This window comes from Anomalospiza imberbis, chromosome 3, assembly GCF_031753505.1.
Source record: "Anomalospiza imberbis isolate Cuckoo-Finch-1a 21T00152 chromosome 3, ASM3175350v1, whole genome shotgun sequence".
Taxonomy (NCBI): Eukaryota; Metazoa; Chordata; class Aves; order Passeriformes; family Viduidae; genus Anomalospiza; species Anomalospiza imberbis.
The window spans coordinates 634,456-656,317 of NC_089683.1; the positions used below are offsets into that span (position 1 = coordinate 634,456).

Sequence of the window (21,862 nt, forward strand, 5' to 3'; positions counted from 1 at the left end):
AGATAAAAGAAACAACAGGAAGGATTCCACTGATTGATGAATGGAAAAAGATATTTGCTTTTACAAATAAGCTTTAGGTTTGCTGAAAAATAAAATTAGACGTTGACAGATGAGAGAAACAACGGGGAAAAGCCCTAAATTCTGTAAGAATTAAAAATTAAAAGGGAGGGTTACAGATTAGAGGGAAGTCTCTGGTATCAGGCATATCAGGAAGTTTGTACCTCTCAAGTACCTCAGCCAATGGGGAAAGAGAGAAGGGAAATGCAGACAGGGAATTGGGATAAAAAGGAGGCTGCATCCTCCAAAAATTGGAGACAGCCCAGGGGAATGACCCATGACCTCTCCCTTTATTCGAATAAAGTAAAAGGACTCCTCTGTCTCCTTTTTGGACATAAACCTCTGGTGTTTGTGGATTAATTTTCCTGACATTTCCTTCCCTGCACACCCCAGGGGCTGGACTGCCGAACGCAGCTCTGGGTTACACTCGGGATCCCAGGAACACTCGCTGGATTCGATGGAATAAATGTCATTTGGGATTCACCACTCCTTGTGGGGAGGATCCACCCCAGCTCCTGGATCATCCCAGGTGGTCACGAGGAAAAATGAACGATTTGCGGCTCTCAAACTGCTACAGCCTTCCCCAAACCCTTCGCTCTGGGCTTGTGCTTCCCTGCAGAGCTCCCACCCGCTCTCCCCCCAGGCTCCCTTCCCTTGTTTTTGTGTTTTTAAACATTATTACATCTCAGATCCAACCAGCTCAAATACTTTTTAATACACTGAAAATGTAAAATAAAGCATATACGAAGTACATACAGTATATATATACACATATTTCAAATACTTAAAATTCTTATGTAAAATATGATTTTTTTTTCTATATTATTTGTGTAAAAATACATTTTCAAATGGTGTCACCTCGATTTTGCTGTACAGACCCTCAAGCCCAATCGAAGTCCCTTTTAAAAAGGCAAAAAGACAAAGGTTTAGGATTTTTGGAACTCTGTTTACAGGCCTGTTGTCCACACAGGAAAAGCCTCTGGGAAACAGTATTGGATTGCTTCTTTGTGAGAATTCCCGTTTTTATTGCATTAACGGCAGGAACGGAACCTTTTCAGTTGTGCTGCAGAAACCTCGCTGGCCTGGCCGAGGAACTGCCCCCGGTACCCTGTCACCACCTCTGAACCCCTCCTTTGCCCGCTCTTTCCAGATACTAAAATATATATTACTTAAAATATATTACTGTAAGCTCTCCGGCTCGCTCTGCACGTACAGCAAACGCAAGCATTAAAAACCACCCGGGGCCGAGGACTCCCTGCCGGCACCCGCTCCAGCTCCTGCCCCCTGCCCCCTGTCCCCTGTCCCCTGTCCCCGTGTCACACCGGCGGCAGCGGAGCTCTGCTCCCGGGCAGCCGGCAGCGCTCTGCCCTCCCCTGCAATTAATCTGTGATAATTCATCATCGAAGCGATGCTGCCACGGCCCCGCAGCCTCCCACATTCCCGCTGTGGGAAACCCCAGCCCGGCGCTGCTCTCCGCGCCTTCCCTGGGTCTCAGGAACCACCGCACGGAGCCTCCCCGGAGGAGAGACGCCCCAGGGCCGCTCCCAATGCACCCTCCCGCCCCGGATGGTCTTTGCTGCCTCCCTCCCGAGGGTCCCTCCCGAGGATCCCTCCAGAGGGTTCCTCCCGAGGATCCCTCCAGAGGATCCCTCCAGAGGATCCCTCCGGAGGGTCCCTCCAGAGGATCCCTCCGGAGGGTCCCTCCAGAGGATCCCTCCGGAGGGTTCCTCCCGAGGATCCCTCCAGAGGATCCCTCCAGAGGATCCCTCCCGAGGATCCCTCCAGAGGATCCCTCCAGAGGATCCCTCCAGAGGGTTCCTCCCGAGGATCCCTCCAGAGGGTCCCTCCCGAGGATCCCTCCAAAGGGTTCCTCCAGAGGGTTCCTCCAGAGGGTCCCTCCTGAGGATCCCTCCAGAGGGTCCCTCCCGAGGATCCCTCCAGAGGATCCCTCCTGAGGATCCCTCCCGAGGATCCCTCCAGAGGGTTCCTCCCGAGGATCCCTCCTGAGGATCCCTCCCGAGGATCCCTCCCGAGGATCCCTCCTGAGGATCCCTCCCGAGGATCCCTCCCGAGGATCCCTCCTGAGGATCCCTCCTGAGGATCCCTCCAGAGGGTTCCTCCCGAGGGTCCCTCCTGAGGATCCCTCCAGAGGATCCCTCCAGAGGGTTCCTCCCGAGGGTCCCTCCTGAGGATCCCTCCAGAGGATCCCTCCAGAGGATCCCTCCAGAGGGTTCCTCCCGAGGGTCCCTCCAGAGGATCCCTCCCGAGGATCCCTCCGGAGGGTCCCTCCAGAGGATCCCTCCCGAGGTTCCCTCCAGAGGATCCCTCCCGAGGATCCCTCCAAAGGGTTCCTCCAGAGGGTTCCTCCAGAGGGTCCCTCCTGAGGATCCCTCCAGAGGGTCCCTCCTGAGGATCCCTCCCGATGATCCCTCCCTTGGACCCCTCCTGAGGATCCTTCCGGATGATCCTTCCCGATGATCCCTCCAGAGGGTCCTTCCCTCCGATCCCTCCAGAGGGTCCCTCCCGGTAATGACCTGACCAGGAACTGCTGCTCCAGCAGCTGTTTTGTGCAACTAAAAAAAAAAAAAACAAAAACAAAAACAAATCCAACTCCCCAACCAGTGCAACTGCTTGGAACCTCCTCCTTCCTGTAAATTCCACACCAAATTCCTTCCCTTGCTGCCCACCTGGCTCAGAACCTGAACCCCCAGAGCTGCGCCGGCACCTCCTGTGCCACAGCCTGTCCATGGGGTTTGGGGCTGGGAAGTGAAGCGTTGGTCAGGCTCTAATTCCAGTTCTGTGTCCTGAAAAGGGGAACTGAAACTGCTCCCTCACCAGGTTCCTGTCCCTGCCACAAACACTCTGACATCAGGCTTTGGAAATCCTGGATTTTCCATACTGCCATTAAACTCACTCCTGGGGGACCAAAGTCTAATGGTTTAAACCCAGTCATGACATCCCTTTATTATAAATCCCGTGTGGAGGTGGACTTACTGTCGATGGGAAGGAACCTCAGCAGAGGGACAGGCTGGTCCCACCCCAGAAACTCCACAGGATTCCCCCTTCCGAAAGCCACCATCCCACACGCAGCTGCAGCACGCGGGAAACGTCCAGGGCTTTGCCCCCATTCCAGGGATTATCACACCCAGCCCGTGATCCCAAACAATCTCCTCGCACTCTGCCCTCTGCTCACCCTCGGAGATGCTCCCCCAGGCTGCACCAGGAGCGTGCTCACACCTCAGATGGGCACTGAGAGAATCGGTTTCCTCAAAAAGGAATGGAAGGAAAGTAGCCCAAGCTAAGTGTTGATCCATGAAATGGAACTAAGGCACTGACAGGTGGAAACTCCCGAGCCACCAGCACGATCCTACCCTGGCCAGCGCCAGCTGGGCCACCTCCATGTCCAGGGTCACCGAGTGTTCCACCCAGGGCCACCAGCCAGCCCCTCCTGGGATGGCACGGCCAGATGGGCACATTCCCATGGGATGGCTCCGGGAATGGCACTGCCCTGCGCTGCCAGGGAACGGGCACAGCAAGCCCAGTCCATGCCCAGCAAGGGCACCAGGGAAACCCAACAGGAGGAAGCAGCTGGAGCCACAGCCAGGAGGGGACAGTGGTGGAGGTGCCAGGGGAGCTCTGGAAGAGCCTTTCCAGCGGCAGCTGCAGCAGCCGAACGCCTGTGAGTGCTCAGGGTCACAGCTCCCTCCTCATCCTCTGCCTCCCCCTCTCCAGCAGCCTGGAAAAGCAGCCTGAGAGGAGCCGAGGAGAGAGCAGAACTGACCCAGGTGTGCAGGGACACCTCTCACTCTCCTGTGAGAACGACTGTGAGCTGCTCTCCCAGGCTGCCCCAGCCAGGAATGGAAGTGTCCAGGACGATGGGAAGGAGCTTCCCTCCAGTCCAGATGAGGCCTGAGGGAGGAGTGGACAGATCCTGCTCTCAGCTCCAAACCAGCCCACTCTGCCTCCCTCCCCAGGTTTACAAAAATGCAGGATTTCCTCTTCCTGAGCAGAGCTGGAAGTGGGAAGCGGCAGGAACTGGCACAGGCCGGGGGCTCTTGGGCTACCCCCACCACCACCAGGGGTGGGAGATGCTCGTGGGGACAATTTTGTGCAATTTTTTAGATTTAAAAAGTCGAGTTAATTTCTAATCCCTAAATCCTCCTCAGCACGGAATGCCTGAGCAGCGATGTGGAATCACGTCAGTGGGGGTCACTGCTCTGCAGTAAATTTCAGACGGCAGAACCCAGAGCAGGCGGTGCTGCAGCTCCCGCTGCTCCAGAGGCTCCCCGGGCAGGGAGAGAAACACTCCTGCTACCACGGGATCAAGTCTGCAACTCCCTATCCCCTGTCATCACCAACTAAATCACAGAGTCGTGGAATATCCTGTGCAGGAGTGGACCCACAGGGATCATCCAGCCCAGCTCCTGACCCTGCCAGACACCCCGACAGTCCCACCCTGTGCCTGAGAGCGTTGTCCAAAGGCTCCTGGAGCCTTGGGCGCCTCTTGTTCCTTGGAAAATCACCCAGGAATGATTTCTGCTCCTCGCCACCAGTGCCGGGCCCCCGGGGAGAAGGGGAGGGGAGCAGTAGTAAGTACAAAGGAGAGGGGAAGGGAAGGCTGAGGACCCCGTGCACCACTCAGCTGCCCCACTGCTGTGGGAATATTGCTTCAGCTTAAAAAGGCCTTTGGATTAAAAGTGAATTCAGTGCTTTTCCATCAAAAACATACACAGCTCTGTTCCCTGACCAGGATGCAGCAAGGCCTCCACCCGGCCCGGGAGGGGAACAGCCCTCGGGGGACTCGTGCTCCATCAGCGCCCTCAGCTCCCGGGAACACGGGGCCACTGTGCTTCCATTTCCTTCAGTGCAAGGGAAGGAACCCAGGAACTGACAGGGAGCCACCAGCCGTGCCCCCAGTCAGCTCTGAGGGGCTGCCCCAGCCCCCCTCCCTCAGCTGGGCCCCGGCTGAGCGGAGCTCAGCCCAATTTGGTATTTCAAACACAAAGAGCCCCCCAACAAGGCCCAGGCAGACACTCAATTGCCTTTCCCTACAGCCAGGAAATATAAAATCTTGGATAGCATCTGGAGATGTCTGACCGTGGTGTTTGGATGAGAACAAAACGCTTCCCACCTGCCCCTGTGCCCCAAGAGCAGCTGGCTCTGGGCCATGGGATGGCAGCTCCAGCCCTGGGAATGCCCAGAGCAGATTCCTGCCAGCCCTGGGAATGCCCAGGAGAGCAGATTCCTGCCTGTTCTGGGAATGCCCAGGAGAGCAGATTCCTGCCAGCCCTGGGAATGCCCAGGAGAGCAGATTCCTGCCAGCCCTGGGAATGCCCAGGAGAGCAGATTCCTGCCTCTTCTGGGAATGCCCAGGAGAGCAGATTCCTGCCTGTTCTGGGAATGCCCAGGAGAGCAGATTCCTGCCTGTTCTGGGAATGCCCAGGAGAGCAGATTCCTGCCTGTTCTGAGAATGCCCAGAGCAGATTCCTGCCAGCCCTGGGAATGCCCAGGAGAGCAGATTCCTGCCTGTTCTGGGAATGCCCGGGAGAGCAGATTCCTGCCTGTTCTGGGAATGCCCAGGAGAGCAGATTCCTGCCTGTTCTGGGAATGCCCAGGAGAGCAGATTCCTGCCAGCCCTGGGAATGCCCAGGAGAGCAGATTCCTGCCAGCCCTGGGAATGCCCAGGAGAGCAGATTCCTGCCTGTTCTGGGAATGCCCAGGAGAGCAGATTCCTGCCAGCCCTGGGAATGCCCAGGAGAGCAGATTCCTGCCAGCCCTGGGAATGCCCAGGAGAGCAGATTCCTGCCAGCCCTGGGAATGCCCAGGAGAGCAGATTCTTGCCTGTTCTGGGAATGCCCAGGAGAGCAGATTCCTGCCAGCCCTGGGAATGCCCAGGAGAGCAGATTCCTGCCAGCCCTGGGAATGCCCAGGAGAGCAGATTCCTGCCAGCCCTGGGAATGCCCAGGAGAGCAGATTCTTGCCAGCCCTGCCCGGCCAGGCACGGCTGTGTGACCCCTGCCCCTGGTGGCTCCACAGGACCGAGCTCTTCTGGTGACTCCCATGGCCAGTCCAGCTCCCTGCAGCTCCAGCAGCAGCACACCCGGACACCTCCTTTCAGCTGGGATACTGGGAGAGGGGGATCTGCAAACCAGGAACGCCAGCCTGCACTGCACAGCCCCGGAGCCTCTGGAACAGAGGGAAAGGCAACGGAGGGAAAGGCTGGCACGGCATCGGGGCTGCCTCCCAGTTCCCAGGGATCTGAACTGGGAGCAGCCAAGGGAGCCCGCTCAGGGCTCCTGCCTCGCTGCTCCATCACCACACACGGCTGGACTCGGATTATCCCGTTCCCTCTGCCAAGAGAAGACCAACAATGGGCTACGGGCTGGATCCCCTCCCCGGGGAGAGCAGAGCTCAGCAAACGTGCTCAGAGCAGGCTGGGGTTACTGGAACTGCAGTACAAGTCAAACACTATCTCCTAAAAGATTGGAAAAATATCTTTAAACAAAATAATGTGGCATATTTACATAATTCCTTAAGTGCAAACTCTTGTCACAATTCACGTAGTCGAGCGCGATTTCGACTCCCTGTACAAGAAGGTGCTCTTTCGTTAATGAAAGAAGGACTCTAACTCTGTATTCCTGATTCAGTAACGTGTCTCTTGTGCAAGGCAGTAAAATTCCTGTTTCTTCCCAAGATTCTTCCCGAAGCAGCCCCCGAAGGAAGCCGTGCCGCTCCCCGCGTGCCGCCCCCGTTACCGCACGACGAGGCAGGAGACGCAGAGCTTGGAGGGGCCGATGCAGTCGTCATGGCAGAAGGCACCGCAGCCCTTGCACATGATCATGGCTTTCAACCTGCAGTAGCATTTGGAAGGGGGATCCTCCATGCCGCCGTCCTCTGCGAACGCCTGCACCGGGAGGCTCTGCCCGTGGCCGCCAGAGTTCACAGCCTGCCCGGTGGGGATGGTGGTGACGGTCACGGAGAAGGACATGACGTTGCCCATGGAGCTGGCCAGCTGCTTGCACTCCGACAGCCCGCTCACGAGCGAGCCCTGGCCCACGTCGGGCGAGGTGGAGACGTTGATGGTGCCGCTGTAGCTGGGCCCCAGGAGCTGCGCCCCGGCGCTCCCGGGCAGCTTCGGGGGGTGCGGGGCAGGGAGCAGCGGGGGCTGTGCCGGGTCCGGGGACGGCGCGGGGGGCCCGAAGAGCTCCCTGCCGCCGTGGCCCTTGCCCCTCATGGCGTGGGCCATCTGCTCCTGCGCCGCCTGCAGCAGGTCCCGGGCCAGCGCGGTGCCGTCCAGCGCCGGCGCCTTCTCCTTGGCTGCCGGGGCCGCCTCGGCCTTCGCAGCCTTCGCCCCCGGGGAGCCGGGGTCCGCGGGGCCGGTGCCGTGTGAGCCCTGCTCCTTCTCCCGCTGCTCCTTCTCCCCCTGCCCCGCCCGCGGCTCCTCTTTGATGCCGTTGTGCTCCCGTTCGTCCCCGGAGCTCTCGTCGTCCGCGTCCTCCTCGCTGCTGCTGCTGCCCTGGCCACCCGCGTCCTCGCACTCCCCGAGCTCTGCCCTGGCACCCTCGGCGGGGCTGCTCAGCCCCAGGCGGGGCTCGGGGTTCAGGGAGAAGCCTCTCCTCAAACTCTCCGAGCCGCGGCCGTAGGTGGAGATGTTGAGCAGGTAGTGCCCAGACATGGCAGGCTTGGACGTCCTCCTGCCTGTGAAGCCCAGCATGAATCTCTGGCTGGTGGAGCTGTTTTCCACCGGGAAACCTGAGTGAGGGAGGTTCAGCTGCGAGGGCTGGAGGACGGGCAGCAGATTCTGCCTCTGCACCCTCTTGATGAGAGTCTGCAGGATCTGCTCCTGGGTGGATTTGCTCAGCGCCTCGTGGCCCTGGTGCTGCTCAGGACCGGGGTCCTTTCCCGAGGGGAGCGGGAAGGTCCTTGGAATGTGAGGCAGAGGCCTGTTCTGGCAGAAGATCTTCCCAAGCTGCTGCGGGGGCAAACTCGACGGTCTGTCCCCCGCCTCGGCGCCGTTCCCCGCCGCACCGGGAGCTGCCGCCCCCTTCTCTTCCTGAGGAGCCACGGGGACAGTTTTCATTTCTGCTTTGGTGAGCGGCTTGGGCAGGATCTGCTCCAGAGGGACGCTCTTGCCCTGGAGCAGCTGGGTGACCAAAGGGTTGTTGGCAGGAATGCTGGAGCTCGCTCGGGGCAGGGCCCCACCGGGAGGAGATTTAAGGCTGGGTGCTACAGAGGAGCTGCTGGAGGGTGGGACAGGAGCGCCCACAGCTCCAGCCTGGCCTCCGGGGCCCGTGGGTGGCAGGGGGGACACCAGAGGGGAAGGAGATTTGCCTTTGGGAAGGTCACAGCCGGTCCCTGCTGAGGCTCCCGGGGTTCCGCTGCCGCAGCCGTTCCCGTTGCCGGGGCCCGGAGCGCCCCGGGCCGGGGCAGGAGGGGCCGTCCCCGCCCGGTCCCCGCTGGGGGTGCCCGGGGACCCCGGGGTGGCCGTGCCCCGCGGGGGGCTCGGCGTGGCCCCCGCGCCGCTCCCTAGCGCCGGGGCTGCCGCGGGGGCCCCTGGCTGTAGTTGTGCTCCAGGAGGATGGCGAGCAGCTCCCGGCTCCGCCTGGCTCTCCACCTGGGAACGGGGCCCTGGGCCGTGGGGAAGAAACCTTCTCGAACTTCCCCCGCTTCCAGTTCCTGCCAGTTCCAGTGCGTTTGCTCCGGGTGCAGCTTGGGCGGCTCCGCCGGGGTCTCTCCCGTCTCCCCCCCTGCCCGGGGGTCTCCCCCCGCCCGGGCCGGGCCCCGGCACGGCCCCCCCGGCCGAGGCGGCGGCGGCGGCGGCCGCTGCCCGCTGAGCCTTGGCCTGCTGGGCTCTTGCCTTGATGTCGGCCAAGGTCCTGGCCCCTGTCCTGCCTGGACTGCCGAGGGAGAGGGGGAAGCGTGCCCTGGGAGAGACCTGGCCCGCAGGAAATGGCATCGGGGAGATTCTGGACACGGGGATCTGCAAGAGAGCAGGAGAACAGCACAGCTGAGACACGGGGAACGCCCGACCCACAGGTTTGTGTTTGCAGTTTCCTCTGAGAGAACTGGTGGTGGTCGTGCAGAAATCCCTTTGGAGAAAACCCCCCCGTCTCTGCCTTGAGACAACAGACCTGTCCAACCCTCGCACGCCTCCCAGGAGTTTTGGGGTGCTGCAAACCCCGTGGCTCCGAGTGGAGCCCGTCCCTCATGTCACCCCAGAGCCCCCAGGCTCCCTCCCTGAGGGGCTGATCCAGCCCCTGCCCTGTCAGCCCCTGTTCACTGTTTCACGTTATTCAGAAGTAATTTCAGATCTAATTTTGTATTCAGATGTTCCTTGAAAGGCGTCACCATCCTGCTGGACTCAGCCTTGCTCTTCCCCCCTGCTCACCCATCATTTGTCTCCTCAGTGCCTTTGTACAAAGCCATAACAATCCCCTGAGCTGGAGAAAAAATGCCAATAATTTACTCTTCCTTTCTAAAACATTTTCCCCAAAATGTTGCAGCTGACTTTCCCCATGTTTGCTTTTCCAGCATATGTGCTGAGCCCTGCACTGAGCCAGGTGATGTTCCCCTGCAGAGATCTCAGGGAGTTCATGTGAGGTTACATTTATGTTCGATATCCATAGAATCCTCACTGGATCCCACTGAGCTCTGATCAACCACTTCACCGCTTCATTTTTGGGGGATGACACGTCTTGGGGACATGTCTGTCCCCATTCTCTCCTGCTTTGCAAGGGAAACTATTCACAATCACCTTCAAGTCACTCCGCTGTTAAATTAAATCCCACCTTTATTGCCCTGGCAGGCCAGCCCTCGTTCCTGCATGGTATTCCAGACCTCTTTTATGGACAGTTTCCCCAGTTCTGGGTCACTGACAGTTTCACTGATGCGTTCCTGCCTTCGTGCTGTTCTCATTAACACGGTGAGAATGATGAGCTGCTTTTGAAGTTTTGAGTTTGCAGCCTTTTAGTACAAAAGGATATGGTCAGGGGAGCAGAATTCCTGGGGCACACAGGAATGCAGGAATTCAGCTTCTGCCTAAGGGCCGGGAGCAGCAGGGCCAGCAGCAGCTGCCTGGCCTGGCTCCCAAAGCCAGGGCCTGCCAAGCCTGGAGTGTTTCTGTCCTGCTGCCTCCCCGTGCCCATCCCAGCAGGGGCCAATTCCCTCCTTCCTTTCCCAGGTGAGTTCTTGCAAAGGCTCAGCAGCCAAAGGGCCTCTGCTCCTGAGATGTCCCCCGAAATTCTCCTTCCCTGCTCCTGCCCTGGCACTGCAGCGCTACAAACCAGACCGCAGCGCTGCCAGAGCCTCTGGCTTTCAGCACAGCGCCTGGGCTGGCTGCAGGGGAGCCCGGATGGCGTTGGCTCCTCTGGCCCTGGGTGTCCCCACCTGCCAGGCTCCCGCTCTGCTGGCTGCCCCTCTTTGTCACCACGGCCCTGCAGAGCCCCTGCAGCTCTCCCTGTCTGCAGCCTGGGACAGCAGGAGCTGTCCCTGCCCGTGACACGGCTGGCATGGGCTGGGCTCTGAGGCCCTTCCCCTCCACTGAACCCACTGTCTGGGGCTCGGTGCCCCGGGGGAGCCCCCGGGGGAGGCCCGGCCGTGGCTCTGTCCCTGCCGGGCTCACCTTGAGCGGGGGCACCCGCGGCACCGCCGCCCCCGTGCCGGGAAAGGGCTGGCTCCGAAAGGCCTGCTGGTGCTGGCAGGGCTGCTCGGCCACACGGGGCTTCTTCTCGGGGGTGCCTGGAGCTTCCTCCCGGCTCTCCGACTTCCTCTTGTGGGCCTCCACCCCGACCTCCATGGCCTCGCTCCCGGGGGGCTTCTTCTCCTTCTCTTTCTCTTTCTCCTTCTCCTTCTCCTTCTCCTTCTCCTTCTCCTTCTCCTTCTCCTTCTCCTTCTCCGGCGTGGCCGGGGCTGCCGCGGGGCTTTGCCCGGCTGCCTCGGGGCTCTTTGGTTTGCTGGGGGCACCCAGAGATTCCTTTCCTGGCGCCTCCTTCGCCGGCCCAGGCTTCCTCTGCTCCTCTGCCCCCTGGCTGGCGACGCTGGGGGGTTTCTGGGGCAGGGTTTCTCCGGGGGCTCTGTCCCGCTCGCCGGCTCTCGCCGCTCGCCGCTCCGGGGACGCCTCGGCGGGCTTGGCTGCCTTGGGCTGCGGCTCCTCTCTGCTCTCCTCTCCCGCTTTCCTCCCGGCTGCCGGGGCTGCCCTGGGCTCCGAGGGGGACGTGGCCAGCTCCCGGCGCGGGGCCGTGGGGCTGCGGGGCCGGCCGGGCTCTGCCTCGGGCTGTGCTGTCAGTCGCTGCGACTCCTCGGGGCTCAGCCCAGAACTGCCAAGGAAAACACAGACTTTGTAAAACAGCCCCAAAAGCATCCCATCCTTAGGGAAACGGAGGCAGGATTCTCTAAATAAACTCCATATAAATGTCTCACACACCCAATTCTGTGCCACGATCACTGAGAACCTTCCCCACTGATAATCCTTCCACAGGAAACAGAAATCAGCATCAGAGATTAAAACCAGCTAAATGCAATACATGGAGCTCCAGGCCTGTTCCAGACACCAATTTTCCAGGCTGCAAACCCAAAGGGTTTGGCCAACAGTGAATATTTCCCTGTATGAGCCCCCGCTGCCTCCTCTGCAGCACGGGAGCAGTGCCACACGGTGACACTGGCAGGAGGGGACACTGAGAAGGAAGGGTCCCACCACCCCTTCAGGAGGAACATGGGCTCTAATTCCAGGAGTGATGTCTGGGATTAACTCCTTCTGGATTAACTTCATCCCTCTCAATGATTTGTCAAATTGGGTTTTTTTCCCCCAAACACAACCCTGTGAAGGTCTGGTGAATCCATGGATTGGTTCCCCCCAGACAAGTTCTCAGGAGCTGGAGGGAACTGAGCTCCTGCTCTTGCCCACGTCCCCTCCACGCTGTCCTGCTGTCCCCTGTCCCCCTCATGCCCCAGCACTGGGGCTGTTGTCACCTTCCCACGAGCACAGACCTGGCCCAGGTGGCTGATGAAGCTCCTGGTGAGCTGCACTCCCAGCCTGGTGTATCCCTGTAGTTGTTGCTACAGCCTGTAGGGACATGCCCCAGCCCCTGGCTCACCCACAGCATCCCAACCACAAAACGGAATGCCAGGAATCCCCCGAGGGCTCTGGAGGGTTAAAACACCCGGGATGAATGGGAGGCACTGGGGCTGGCAGGGTGAGGACAACCCAGCAGCGGGCACAGTGCAGCGCTGGAAATTGCTGGTCAGTTTTGTACATGTGTGTGCTCCTTCCCAGGTCTCTCAGCAGCTCGCTCAGAAACCCCAAATCCTCCCTGTAGCCCCGAAGGATGGCAAACCCCTGCAGCAAGAGGAGGCAGGGAATAAAAGCTTGGCAGATTGGGGGTTTAACCGGGTGGTGTGGGGTTGGAGATGTGGGAATGCAGGTCCTGACCCTGAGGTGGGACACACTCAGCCACCCCAGCTCCAGGAGAGCCGTGGGGGTGGCTCCAAGCAAGGAGGGGAAGAGGAGTGACAACGCAGGACACCCTGCTCCGGATAAAGGGTGACAAATGTCCCACCTGACCTAGATCCCGCCGGCACTCCCCGGTTTCCTGGAACCAGCTGAAGCCAGAAACCTTCCTCAGGCTCCAGGGAAGCCAATGTCCATGGATGGACCCAGCCCAGAACCCAGCTGAGCCCTCACCTCTGCCCGTAGTAGCTCTCGAAGAAGTGCTCCTTCCACAGCTCCACCTTCTTCTCCTTCTCCATCTCCTGCCGGATCCGGAGCTGCATTTCCGGGGTGAACTCCCCTGGGGGATGCAAAAGGGATTTCTGAGCCAGGGAAGGGGTGGCTAATGGGGCACAGGCCCTGGTGAGTGCCCCAGGAGCCCAGGATGCTGCTCCAGTGGAATGGGGCAGTCAAGGGAACGGAGCTGGGCAGGGAATGGAGCCCCAGGAGGGGCTGAGGGAGCTGGGAAGGGAATGGAGCCCCAGGAGGGGCTGAGGGAGCTGGGAAGGGAATGGAGCCCCAGGAGGGGCTGGGGGAGCTGGGAAGGGAATGGAGCCCCAGGAGGGGCTGGGGGAGCTGGGAAGGGAATGGAGCCCCAGGAGGGGCTGAGGGAGCTGGGAAGGGAATGGAGCCCCAGGAGGGGCTGAGGGAGCTGGGAAGGGAATGGAGCCCCAGGAGGGGCTGAGGGAGCTGGGAAGGGAATGGAGCCCCAGGAGGGGCTGGGGGAGCTGGGAAGGGAATGGAGCCCCAGGAGGGGCTGGGGGAGCTGGGAAGGGGCTCAGCCTGGAGAAAAGGAGGCTCAGGGGGACCTTGTGGCTCTGCACAACTCCTGACAGGAGGGGACAGCCAGGGGGGGTCGGGCTCTGCTGCCAGGGAACAGGGACAGAAGGAGAGGCAACAGCCTGGTCAGACTTGGAAGGGCCTCACAGGAAGAATTTCCCCCAATTTCCCATCCAAACACCCAAAGGGACAGCTCAAAGCACTGAGCACCTTGTGCTGGTGACCCCGTGCCCTGCTCTGGAAAAGAATTTCCCTTCTCTGCCCCTCAGCAGTGTCTGTGTTTAGGAGCCACAACTCCAGAATACCCCAGTTCAACTGTCAGTTCAGATTTTAAACACATTTTTCCTTCTTTTCTCACCTCTTCCAGAGATTTCCTGTGTCAGTTCAACACAGAACTCCTCCTGCAGCCCTCTCCCACCCTGAGCCCCCCAGTTCTGGGCAGTGAGCCCCTGCAGAGCTGCAGCTTCTCCAGAACTCCCTGCAGGTTTCCCCACTCCAGAACTCCCTGCAGGTTTCCCCTCTCCAGAACTCCCTGCAGGTTTCCCTTCTCCAGGAACTCCCTGCAGGTTCCCCCTCTCCAGAACTCCCTGCAGGTTTCCCCACTCCAGGAACTCCCTGCAGGTTTCCCTTCTCCAGAACTCCCTGCAGGTTTCCCCTCTCCAGAACTCCCTGCAGGTTTCCCCTCTCCAGAACTCCCTGCAGGTTTCCCCTCTCCAGAACTCCCTGCAGGTTCCCTCTCTCCAGAACTCCCTGCAGGTTTCCCTTCTCCAGGAACTCCCTGCAGGTTTCCCTTCTCCAGAACTCCCTGCAGGTTTCCCCTCTCCAGGAACTCCCTGCAGGTTTCCCTTCTCCAGAACTCCCTGCAGGTTTCCCCTCTCCAGAACTCCCTGCAGGTTTCCCCACTCCAGAACTCCCTGCAGGTTTCCCTTCTCCAGGAACTCCCTGCAGGTTTCCCTTCTCCAGAACTCCCTGCAGCTTTCCCCACTCCAGAACTCCCTGCAGGTTTCCTCTCTCCAGAACTCCCTGCAGGTTTCCCCACTCCAGAACTCCCTGCAGGTTTCCCCTCTCCAGAACTCCCTGCAGGTTTCCCCTCTCCAGAACTCCCTGCAGGTTTCCCCAGCCCCTCCCGAGCCGGGGCTGCTGGGGAGGCTTTACCTTCCGACAGCCGCTCCTTCCAGCCCTGGGCAGCCGAGGTGAAGAACTCGTTGTTGAGCGCTGAGCTGCTGAGCTTCATCAGCCCGTCAGCCCCCACCTGTGAGAGACACAGGCCTGGTCACTGCTGGCCACCTGCTGGCCACAGCCCCGGCCAGCTGCTGGCCACAGCCCCGGCCAGCTGCTGGCCACAGCCCCGGTCACCTGCTGGCCACAGCCCTGGTCGCCTGCTGGCCACAGCCCCGGCCAGCTGCTGGCCACAGCCCTGGTCACCTGCTGGCCACAGCCCTGGCCACAGCCCAGGTCACCTGCTGGCCACAGCCCCAGTCACCTGCTGGCCACAGCCCCGGTCACCTGCTGGCCACAGCCCTGGTCACCTGCTGGCCACAGCCCTGGTCACCTGCTGGCCACAGCCCTGGCCACAGCCCTGGTCACCTGCTGGCCACAGCCCTGGTCACCTGCTGGCCACAGCCCTGGTCACCTGCTGGCCACAGCCCCGGCCAGCTGCTGGCCACAGCCCCGGTCACCTGCTGGCCACAGCCCCGGCCAGCTGCTGGCCACAGCCCCGGTCACCTGCTGGCCACAGCCCCGGCCAGCTGCTGGCCACAGCCCTGGTCACCTGCTGGCCACAGCCCTGGTCACCTGCTGGCCACAGCCCCGGCCAGCTGCTGGCCACAGCCCTGGTCACCTGCTGGCCACAGCCCCGGTCACCTGCTGGCCACAGCCCCGGCCAGCTGCTGGCCACAGCCCTGGTCACCTGCTGGCCACAGCCCCGGCCAGCTGCTGGCCACAGCCCCGGTCGCCTGCTGGCCAAAGCCCTGGTCACCTGCTGGCCACAGCCCTGGCCACAGCCCAGGTCACCTGCTGGCCACAGCCCCAGCCAGCTGCTGGCCACAGCCCAGGTCACCTGCTGGCCACAGCCGCTGGTGTGCTGGGCCAAGGCTGGAGCCTGTGGGGAGCAGCTTTGGTGGCCAGCCCTGTGGGGACCAGGATTTTGTCACCCAGCTGGCCAAAGCAAAGCCGCCAAGGGGCACACTGAAAACGGGGTGCTGGGGGGGGGGGTTATTTCTCCAAACAGTTCTGGAGGATTTGGGAACATTCCCACTGTCCCAGGTGCTCCCAGCCCCAGTGTCCAGCCCGGCCTTGGGCACTGCCAGGGATCCAGGGTGGGCACCCTGTGCCAGGGCCTGCCCACCCTGCCAGGGAACACTTCCCAGTTCCCAAAATCCCACCCAAATGCCCTTTCCCACGCGGAAGCCATTCCCTGGCTCCTGCCCCTCCACCCCCGTCCCAGGTCCTGATCCTGCAGGCTCCCCTCAGGTCCTGGAAGGTCCTGAACAATGACAATGATTATTAGGTGACAGTTAATGTCATTATTAGGTGACAATTAATGTCATTATTAGGTGACAATTAATGTCATTATTAGGTGGCAGTGAGGTCACCCTAAGGTGGACGAGCTCTCCCCTGCCCCCGTGCCCCTCTTCCCCACAGGTACCACAGTGGGAACAGGATCCCCACCTGGCACCCCAGGTGAGTGTGTCCCTGTGGGGAACAGCCCAGGTGAGTGTGTCCCTGTGTGGAACAGCCCAGGTGAGTGTGTCCCTGTGTGGAACAGCCCAGGTGAGTGTGTCCCTGTGGGGAACAGCCCAGGTGAGTGTGTCCCTGTGTGGAACAGCCCAGGTGAGTGTGTCCCTGTGGGGAACAGCCCAGGTGAGTGTGTCCCTGTGTGGAACAGCCCAGGTGAGTGTGTCCCTGTGGGGAACAGCCCAGGTGAGTGTGTCCCTGTGTGGAACAGCCCAGGTGAGTGTGTCCCTGTGGGGAACAGCCCAGGTGAGTGTGTCCCTGTGTGGAACAGCCCAGGTGAGTGTGTCCCTGTGGGGAACAGCCCAGGTGAGTGTGTCCCTGTGTGGAACAGCCCAGGTGAGTGTGTCCCTGTGTGGAACACCCCAGGTGAGTGTGTCCCTGTGTGGAACAGCCCAGGTGAGTGTGTCCCTGTGTGGAACAGCCCAGGTGAGTGCTGTGCCTGTGTGGAACAGCCCAGGTGAGTGTGTCCCTATGTGGAACACCCCAGGTGAGTGTGTCCCTGTGTGGAACACCCCAGGTGAGTGCTGTACCTGTGTGGGACAGCCCAGGTGAGTGTGTCCCTGTGTGGGACAGCCCAGGTGAGTGTGTCCCTGTGTGGAACAGCCCAGGTGAGTGTGTCCCTGTGTGGAACAGCCCAGGTGAGTGCTGTACCTGTGTGGAACAGCCCAGATGAGTGTGTCCCTGTGGGGAACAGCCCAGGTGAGTGTGTCCCTGTGTGGAACAGCCCAGGTGAGTGTGTCCCTGTGGGGAACAGCCCAGGTGAGTGTGTCCCTGTGTGGAACAGCCCAGGTGAGTGTGTCCCTGTGGGGAACAGCCCAGGTGAGTGTGTCCCTGTGTGGAACAGCCCAGGTGAGTGTGTCCCTGTGGGGAACAGCCCAGGTGAGTGTGTCCCTGTGTGGAACAGCCCAGGTGAGTGTGTCCCTGTGGGGAACAGCCCAGGTGAGTGTGTCCCTGTGTGGAACAGCCCAGGTGAGTGTGTCCCTGTGTGGAACACCCCAGGTGAGTGTGTCCCTGTGTGGAACAGCCCAGGTGAGTGTGTCCCTGTGTGGAACAGCCCAGGTGAGTGTGTCCCTGTGTGGAACAGCCCAGGTGAGTGCTGTGCCTGTGTGGAACAGCCCAGGTGAGTGTGTCCCTATGTGGAACACCCCAGGTGAGTGTGTCCCTGTGTGGAACACCCCAGGTGAGTGCTGTACCTGTGTGGGACAGCCCAGGTGAGTGTGTCCCTGTGTGGGACAGCCCAGGTGAGTGTGTCCCTGTGTGGAACAGCCCAGGTGAGTGTGTCCCTGTGTGGAACAGCCCAGGTGAGTGCTGTGCCTGTGTGGAACAGCCCAGGTGAGTGTGTCCCTATGTGGAACACCCCAGGTGAGTGTGTCCCTGTGTGGAACAGCCCAGGTGAGTGCTGTGCCTGTGTGGAACAGCCCAGGTGAGTGTGTCCCTGTCTGGGACAGCCCAGGTGAGTGTGTCCCTGTGTGGGACACCCCAGGTGAGTGTGTCCCTGTGTGGGACACCCCAGGTGAGTGTGTCCCTGTGTGGGACACCCCAGGTGAGTGTGTCCCTGTGTGGGACACCCCAGGTGAGTGTGTCCCTGTGTGGAACAGCCCAGGTGAGTGTGTCCCTGTGTGGAACAGCCCAGGTGAGTGTGTCCCTGTGTGGAACAGCCCAGGTGAGTGTGTCCCTGTGTGGAACAGCCCAGGTGAGTGTGTCCCTGTGTGGAACAGCCCAGGTGAGTGTGTCCCTGTGTGGAACAGCCCAGGTGAGTGTGTACCTGTGTGGAACAGCCCAGGTGAGTGTGTCCCTGTGTGGAACAGCCCAGGTGAGTGTGTCCCTGTGTGGAACAGCCCAGGTGAGTGTGTCCCTGTGTGGAACAGCCCAGGTGAGTGTGTCCCTGTGTGGAACAGCCCAGGTGAGTGTGTCCCTGTGTGGAACAGCCCAGGTGAGTGCTGTACCTGTGTGGAACAGCCCAGGTGAGTGTGTCCCTGTGTGGAACACCCCAGGTGAGTGTGTCCCTGTGTGGGACACCCCAGGTGAGTGCGTACCTGTGTGGAACAGCCCAGGTGAGTGTGTCCCTGTGTGGAACAGCCCAGGTGAGTGTGTCCCTGTGTGGAACAGCCCAGGTGAGTGTGTCCCTGTGTGGAATACTCCAGGTGAGTGCGTACCTGTGTGGGACACCCCAGGTGAGTGCGTACCTGTCTGTCCACGTCGGGCAGCAGCAGCAGCAGGCGCTGCTGGCACTCGGGGGGCAGCACGGAGAAGGTGTGCTTGTTGATCAGGGCCCGCAGGTTGGTGTTCACCAGGATGGAGTCCGGCGTCTCCACGTCGATCTCGGCACAGCGGGCTCTCTTCAGCTGCCCTGGGGGGAGCACACACCTGGTCACCCCTCACCTGCCCTCCCCTGGGGCCCTGGGCAGGGGGGTGCCGCCGTGGGAGCTGTCCCCCTGCTCACTGTGCCTCTGCACACAGGTGAAATGCCCTGACAAACTGGGGTTTGTCCCCTGATGCCTCAGGGGTGAGAGCTCGTGACCGGGCGTCCATTTCCTTGTGAGCATTTGGGTTCACCTTGGGTGCAGCCCTGGCTGGGCTCTGGTGCTGCCCAGGGTGGATCCATGGAGGAGATCCTTTTCATGAATCCCTGCTTCATTCTTTAGCTTTTGTATTTTTCACGTTCTGGGCTGCTTTGGTGTGCGGGTCTGGGTTTGATATTATGGGATGGTGAGCTCTCCTCACAGAGCAGGGAGACAAAACAATTCCTGCTCCAGCTGGGCACCAAGGACAAATGATCCAAACCTCAGCCCAAGAGCACAAACAACGTGGGCTGGAGAGAGAAAAACAAGCAGGATGGGACTGCATGGGCTAAAGCTGGAATGGGACAATGAACTCCAGTGTGCCAATGGAGCAGAGCTGATCACAGTGAGAGCCCCCGGGAGCGCTCGTGCATTTTGGGACCATTTGGGTTCATCCTGGGTGCAGCCCTGGCTGGGCTCTGGTGCTGCCCAAGGTGGATCCATGGAGGAGATCCTTTGAATAAATCCCTGCTTTATCCTTTAGCTCTGTCCAGCCTCTGTTCCAGCTCAGCCTTCCCAAACAAACACAACCCTGTGAAGGTCTGGTGAATCCATGGATTGGTTCCCCCCAGACAATTTCTCAGGAGCTGGAGGGAACTGAGCTCCTGCTCTTGCCCACGTCCCCTCCACGCTGTCCTGCTGTCCCCTGTCCCCCTCATGCCCCAGCACTGGGGCTGTTGTCACCTTCCCACGAGCACAGACCCGGCTCAGCAAGCTATGGACTGGACAAGCTGAAGCAGCTGAATCTGAAACTGATTTCCACCTCAGGGTGATTTTCTAACTCCATGTCTCACCAACAGAGCTGGGAGATCCAGGCACAGAACTCCCCATCCCCACTCAGCCCACCTCCCCTGGGAGCCTGGGCTCTCAGGGGGCTTCCTACATCTCCTTTTGGCCACAGCCATTGTCTGCTGCAAGTCTCCAGTTAAGGCCAGTTTGTCCCTGGGGATTTCTTTTGGACTCCCCTGCTCTGTGAGCTCTCCTCAGTGTCAGAGACCTCAGAGTGAGGGAACAGCTGCAGCTGGGCCAGGGGCATTTGGGATGGATCCCAGGAGAGGATCTTCCCCCAGCGAGTGCAGGGCACTGCCCCAGGGAACGGGCGCATTCCCGACCCTGCCAGAGCTCCAGGAGCCTTTGCACAGCCAGGGATAGCCAGGGTGGGACTGCTGGGATAACCTGGCCAGCACCAGGAGCTGCATTCCATGATCCCTGTGGGTTTCTCCCCGTCAGGATATTCCATTCCTTTGTAAGAATATCCTTAAATCCCCCAGGTCAATCCCACCCCTGGGGAATGTAACAGGAGCCAGGAAGGATGGGAGGGCTGAGAAAGCTCCACTACAGGGCTGGGAGCCAAATCCAGCAGGGTCTGAGAGATGGAGGCCCAGGGAGAAATTTCTTTTCATGTTGTTAGAGTGCGTAAGTACGTTAAATCCCATAAATAATGCAGGTCCAACAGCTGGGGATTCCCAGGAGAGGCCCAGCTGCTGAGCACTGGGCAGTGCTGATCTGAGGATGGCATTATGGATTCTTCACCCCAATTCCCAGCAGCCTGGCAGCCCCTTGCAGGCTCCCTCAGCAATGGAATGAGCACACTTCACTCCCTTCTGCTGGTTTAGCTTTTGCCCTGGCACCGGAGCAGCCAAAGCCCTGGGAAAGCAGGGAAAGCAGGGAATCCATCTCTTACGTGCGTGGAGCCTGTCAGATCTTGGGAAGGGCTTCTTGGCCAGCCCTGGCAGGGAGTTCTCGAGCTTCACCGAGGGCGAGGAGCTGGAGGTGGAGTTTGGGGGGCTGCTGGAATGTCCATCTGCCTGCTTCCCTTCCCAGCCTGCCAGAAAGGGACACATGAACACGGGCATGCACAGAGGGGTCCTGCACCAGGATCCTCCTGCATGCAATGGAGCTCGCCCACCCCCCAGAGGCACCCCTGCAGCTCCAGCAGTGCCAGGACAGGCATTCCTGAGCTCCTGGAGTGCTCCTGCCCAGCAGCTGAATGCAGGAGATCCCTTGGAGCCACCAGAATATCCCAAACCAAAGGCACGGGCAGGCACATCCCATGTGCTTTGAGTCCATTTCCCAGTTAATCCCAGTTTATTTCCCTAATCTGACCCAGGCATGGTCCCATTCCCACTTCCAGGGCTAACAGAGCTCCTGGCAGAGCTCACTGGCAGGGACATCTCTCCAAACCCCCCTGTCCTTGCTAAACTCCAACCCTCTCCTGCAGCTTTTGTCCTTACCCACCCTGGGGAACTCCTCCTCCTCTTCCCAGTGCTCAGCTTCCCATCCTGGTTCCTCTCCCTGCCTTCCCTTCCTCACACAAGCTCTTCCAGCTCTGAATAAATCCCTGGAATTGTGCAAGCAGTGCCCTGCTTTCCACCAGAACGCTGCTCCCTCCCTCCCACCCGTTTGATTCCCTGCTCTCTCCACACCTCCCCTGTCCCTGCTGGGAGCTGTCCCTGTGCAGCACCACAGGGATGGGGGAAAAGGGACTTGGTGGAGGAAAACACACAGGGGGAACCTCGCAGGCCTTGACAGGGAGGGATTTACAGCCTGAGGGGGCTCCTGAACACACTGGTCCCACCTGGAACCTGAGGAGAGGAGGAACTGAGGAAGAACTCAAGGAAAAGCCTGGAAGCAGGAAAAGATCCTGAGCCTAGGGAAAGCATCCTAAGGCTGGAGTTACACAGCAGGAAGGGCAAAACCCCCTGGCCTCGGCACCTCTGGGGTCTCTCCCAGCAGGGAGGAGAAACGTTCACCAGGAATGAAGCCCAGACCCTGCCCCGGGACAGGCTGAGGCCCAGGGCAGCTCCCGAGCCCTCCCAGCTTCTCAGGCTCCTGGAAAATCCTCACCCTGCCCAGCACATGCCCACAGCTCTCCCAGGAAATGCAGACACAGATGTGACACTGGGACTGGAATGGGGACACTGGGAATGGCCCTGGCCGGGAATGGGGACACTGGGAATGGCCCTGGCTGGGAGTGGGGACACTGGGAATGGCCCTGGCTGGGAATGGGGACACTGGGAATGGCCCTGGCTGGGAATGGGGACACTGGGAATGGCCCTGGATAACAATGGGGACACTGGGAATGGCCCTGGCCGGGAATGGGGACACTGGGAATGGCCCTGGCTGGGAGTGGGGACACTGGGAATGGCCCTGGCTGGGAATGGGGACACTGGGAATGGCCCTGGCTGGGAATGGGGACACTGGGAATGGCCCTGGATAACAATGGGGACACTGGGAATGGCCC

General features: G+C 60.3%; 1 protein-coding gene across 2 annotated transcripts in view; it reads right to left on the reverse strand.

Moving 5' to 3' along the window:
- Window positions 1-747: 747 nt before the first annotated feature.
- The window catches only part of ASXL2 (ASXL transcriptional regulator 2), a 112,763-nt gene continuing 91,648 nt past the window's right edge, over window positions 748-21,862 (reverse strand). For both annotated transcript variants that reach the window (XM_068183093.1, XM_068183094.1), the window contains exons 7-12: window positions 20,303-20,443; window positions 18,244-18,407; window positions 14,477-14,573; window positions 12,737-12,842; window positions 10,679-11,372; window positions 748-9,037 (exon numbers count right to left, since the gene is read on the reverse strand). In XM_068183093.1, the coding sequence (XP_068039194.1) occupies window positions 6,809-9,037; window positions 10,679-11,372; window positions 12,737-12,842; window positions 14,477-14,573; window positions 18,244-18,407; window positions 20,303-20,443 (3,431 nt within the window). In that variant the 3' untranslated portion in view covers window positions 748-6,808. The remainder of the gene's footprint in view (window positions 9,038-10,678; window positions 11,373-12,736; window positions 12,843-14,476; window positions 14,574-18,243; window positions 18,408-20,302; window positions 20,444-21,862) is intronic.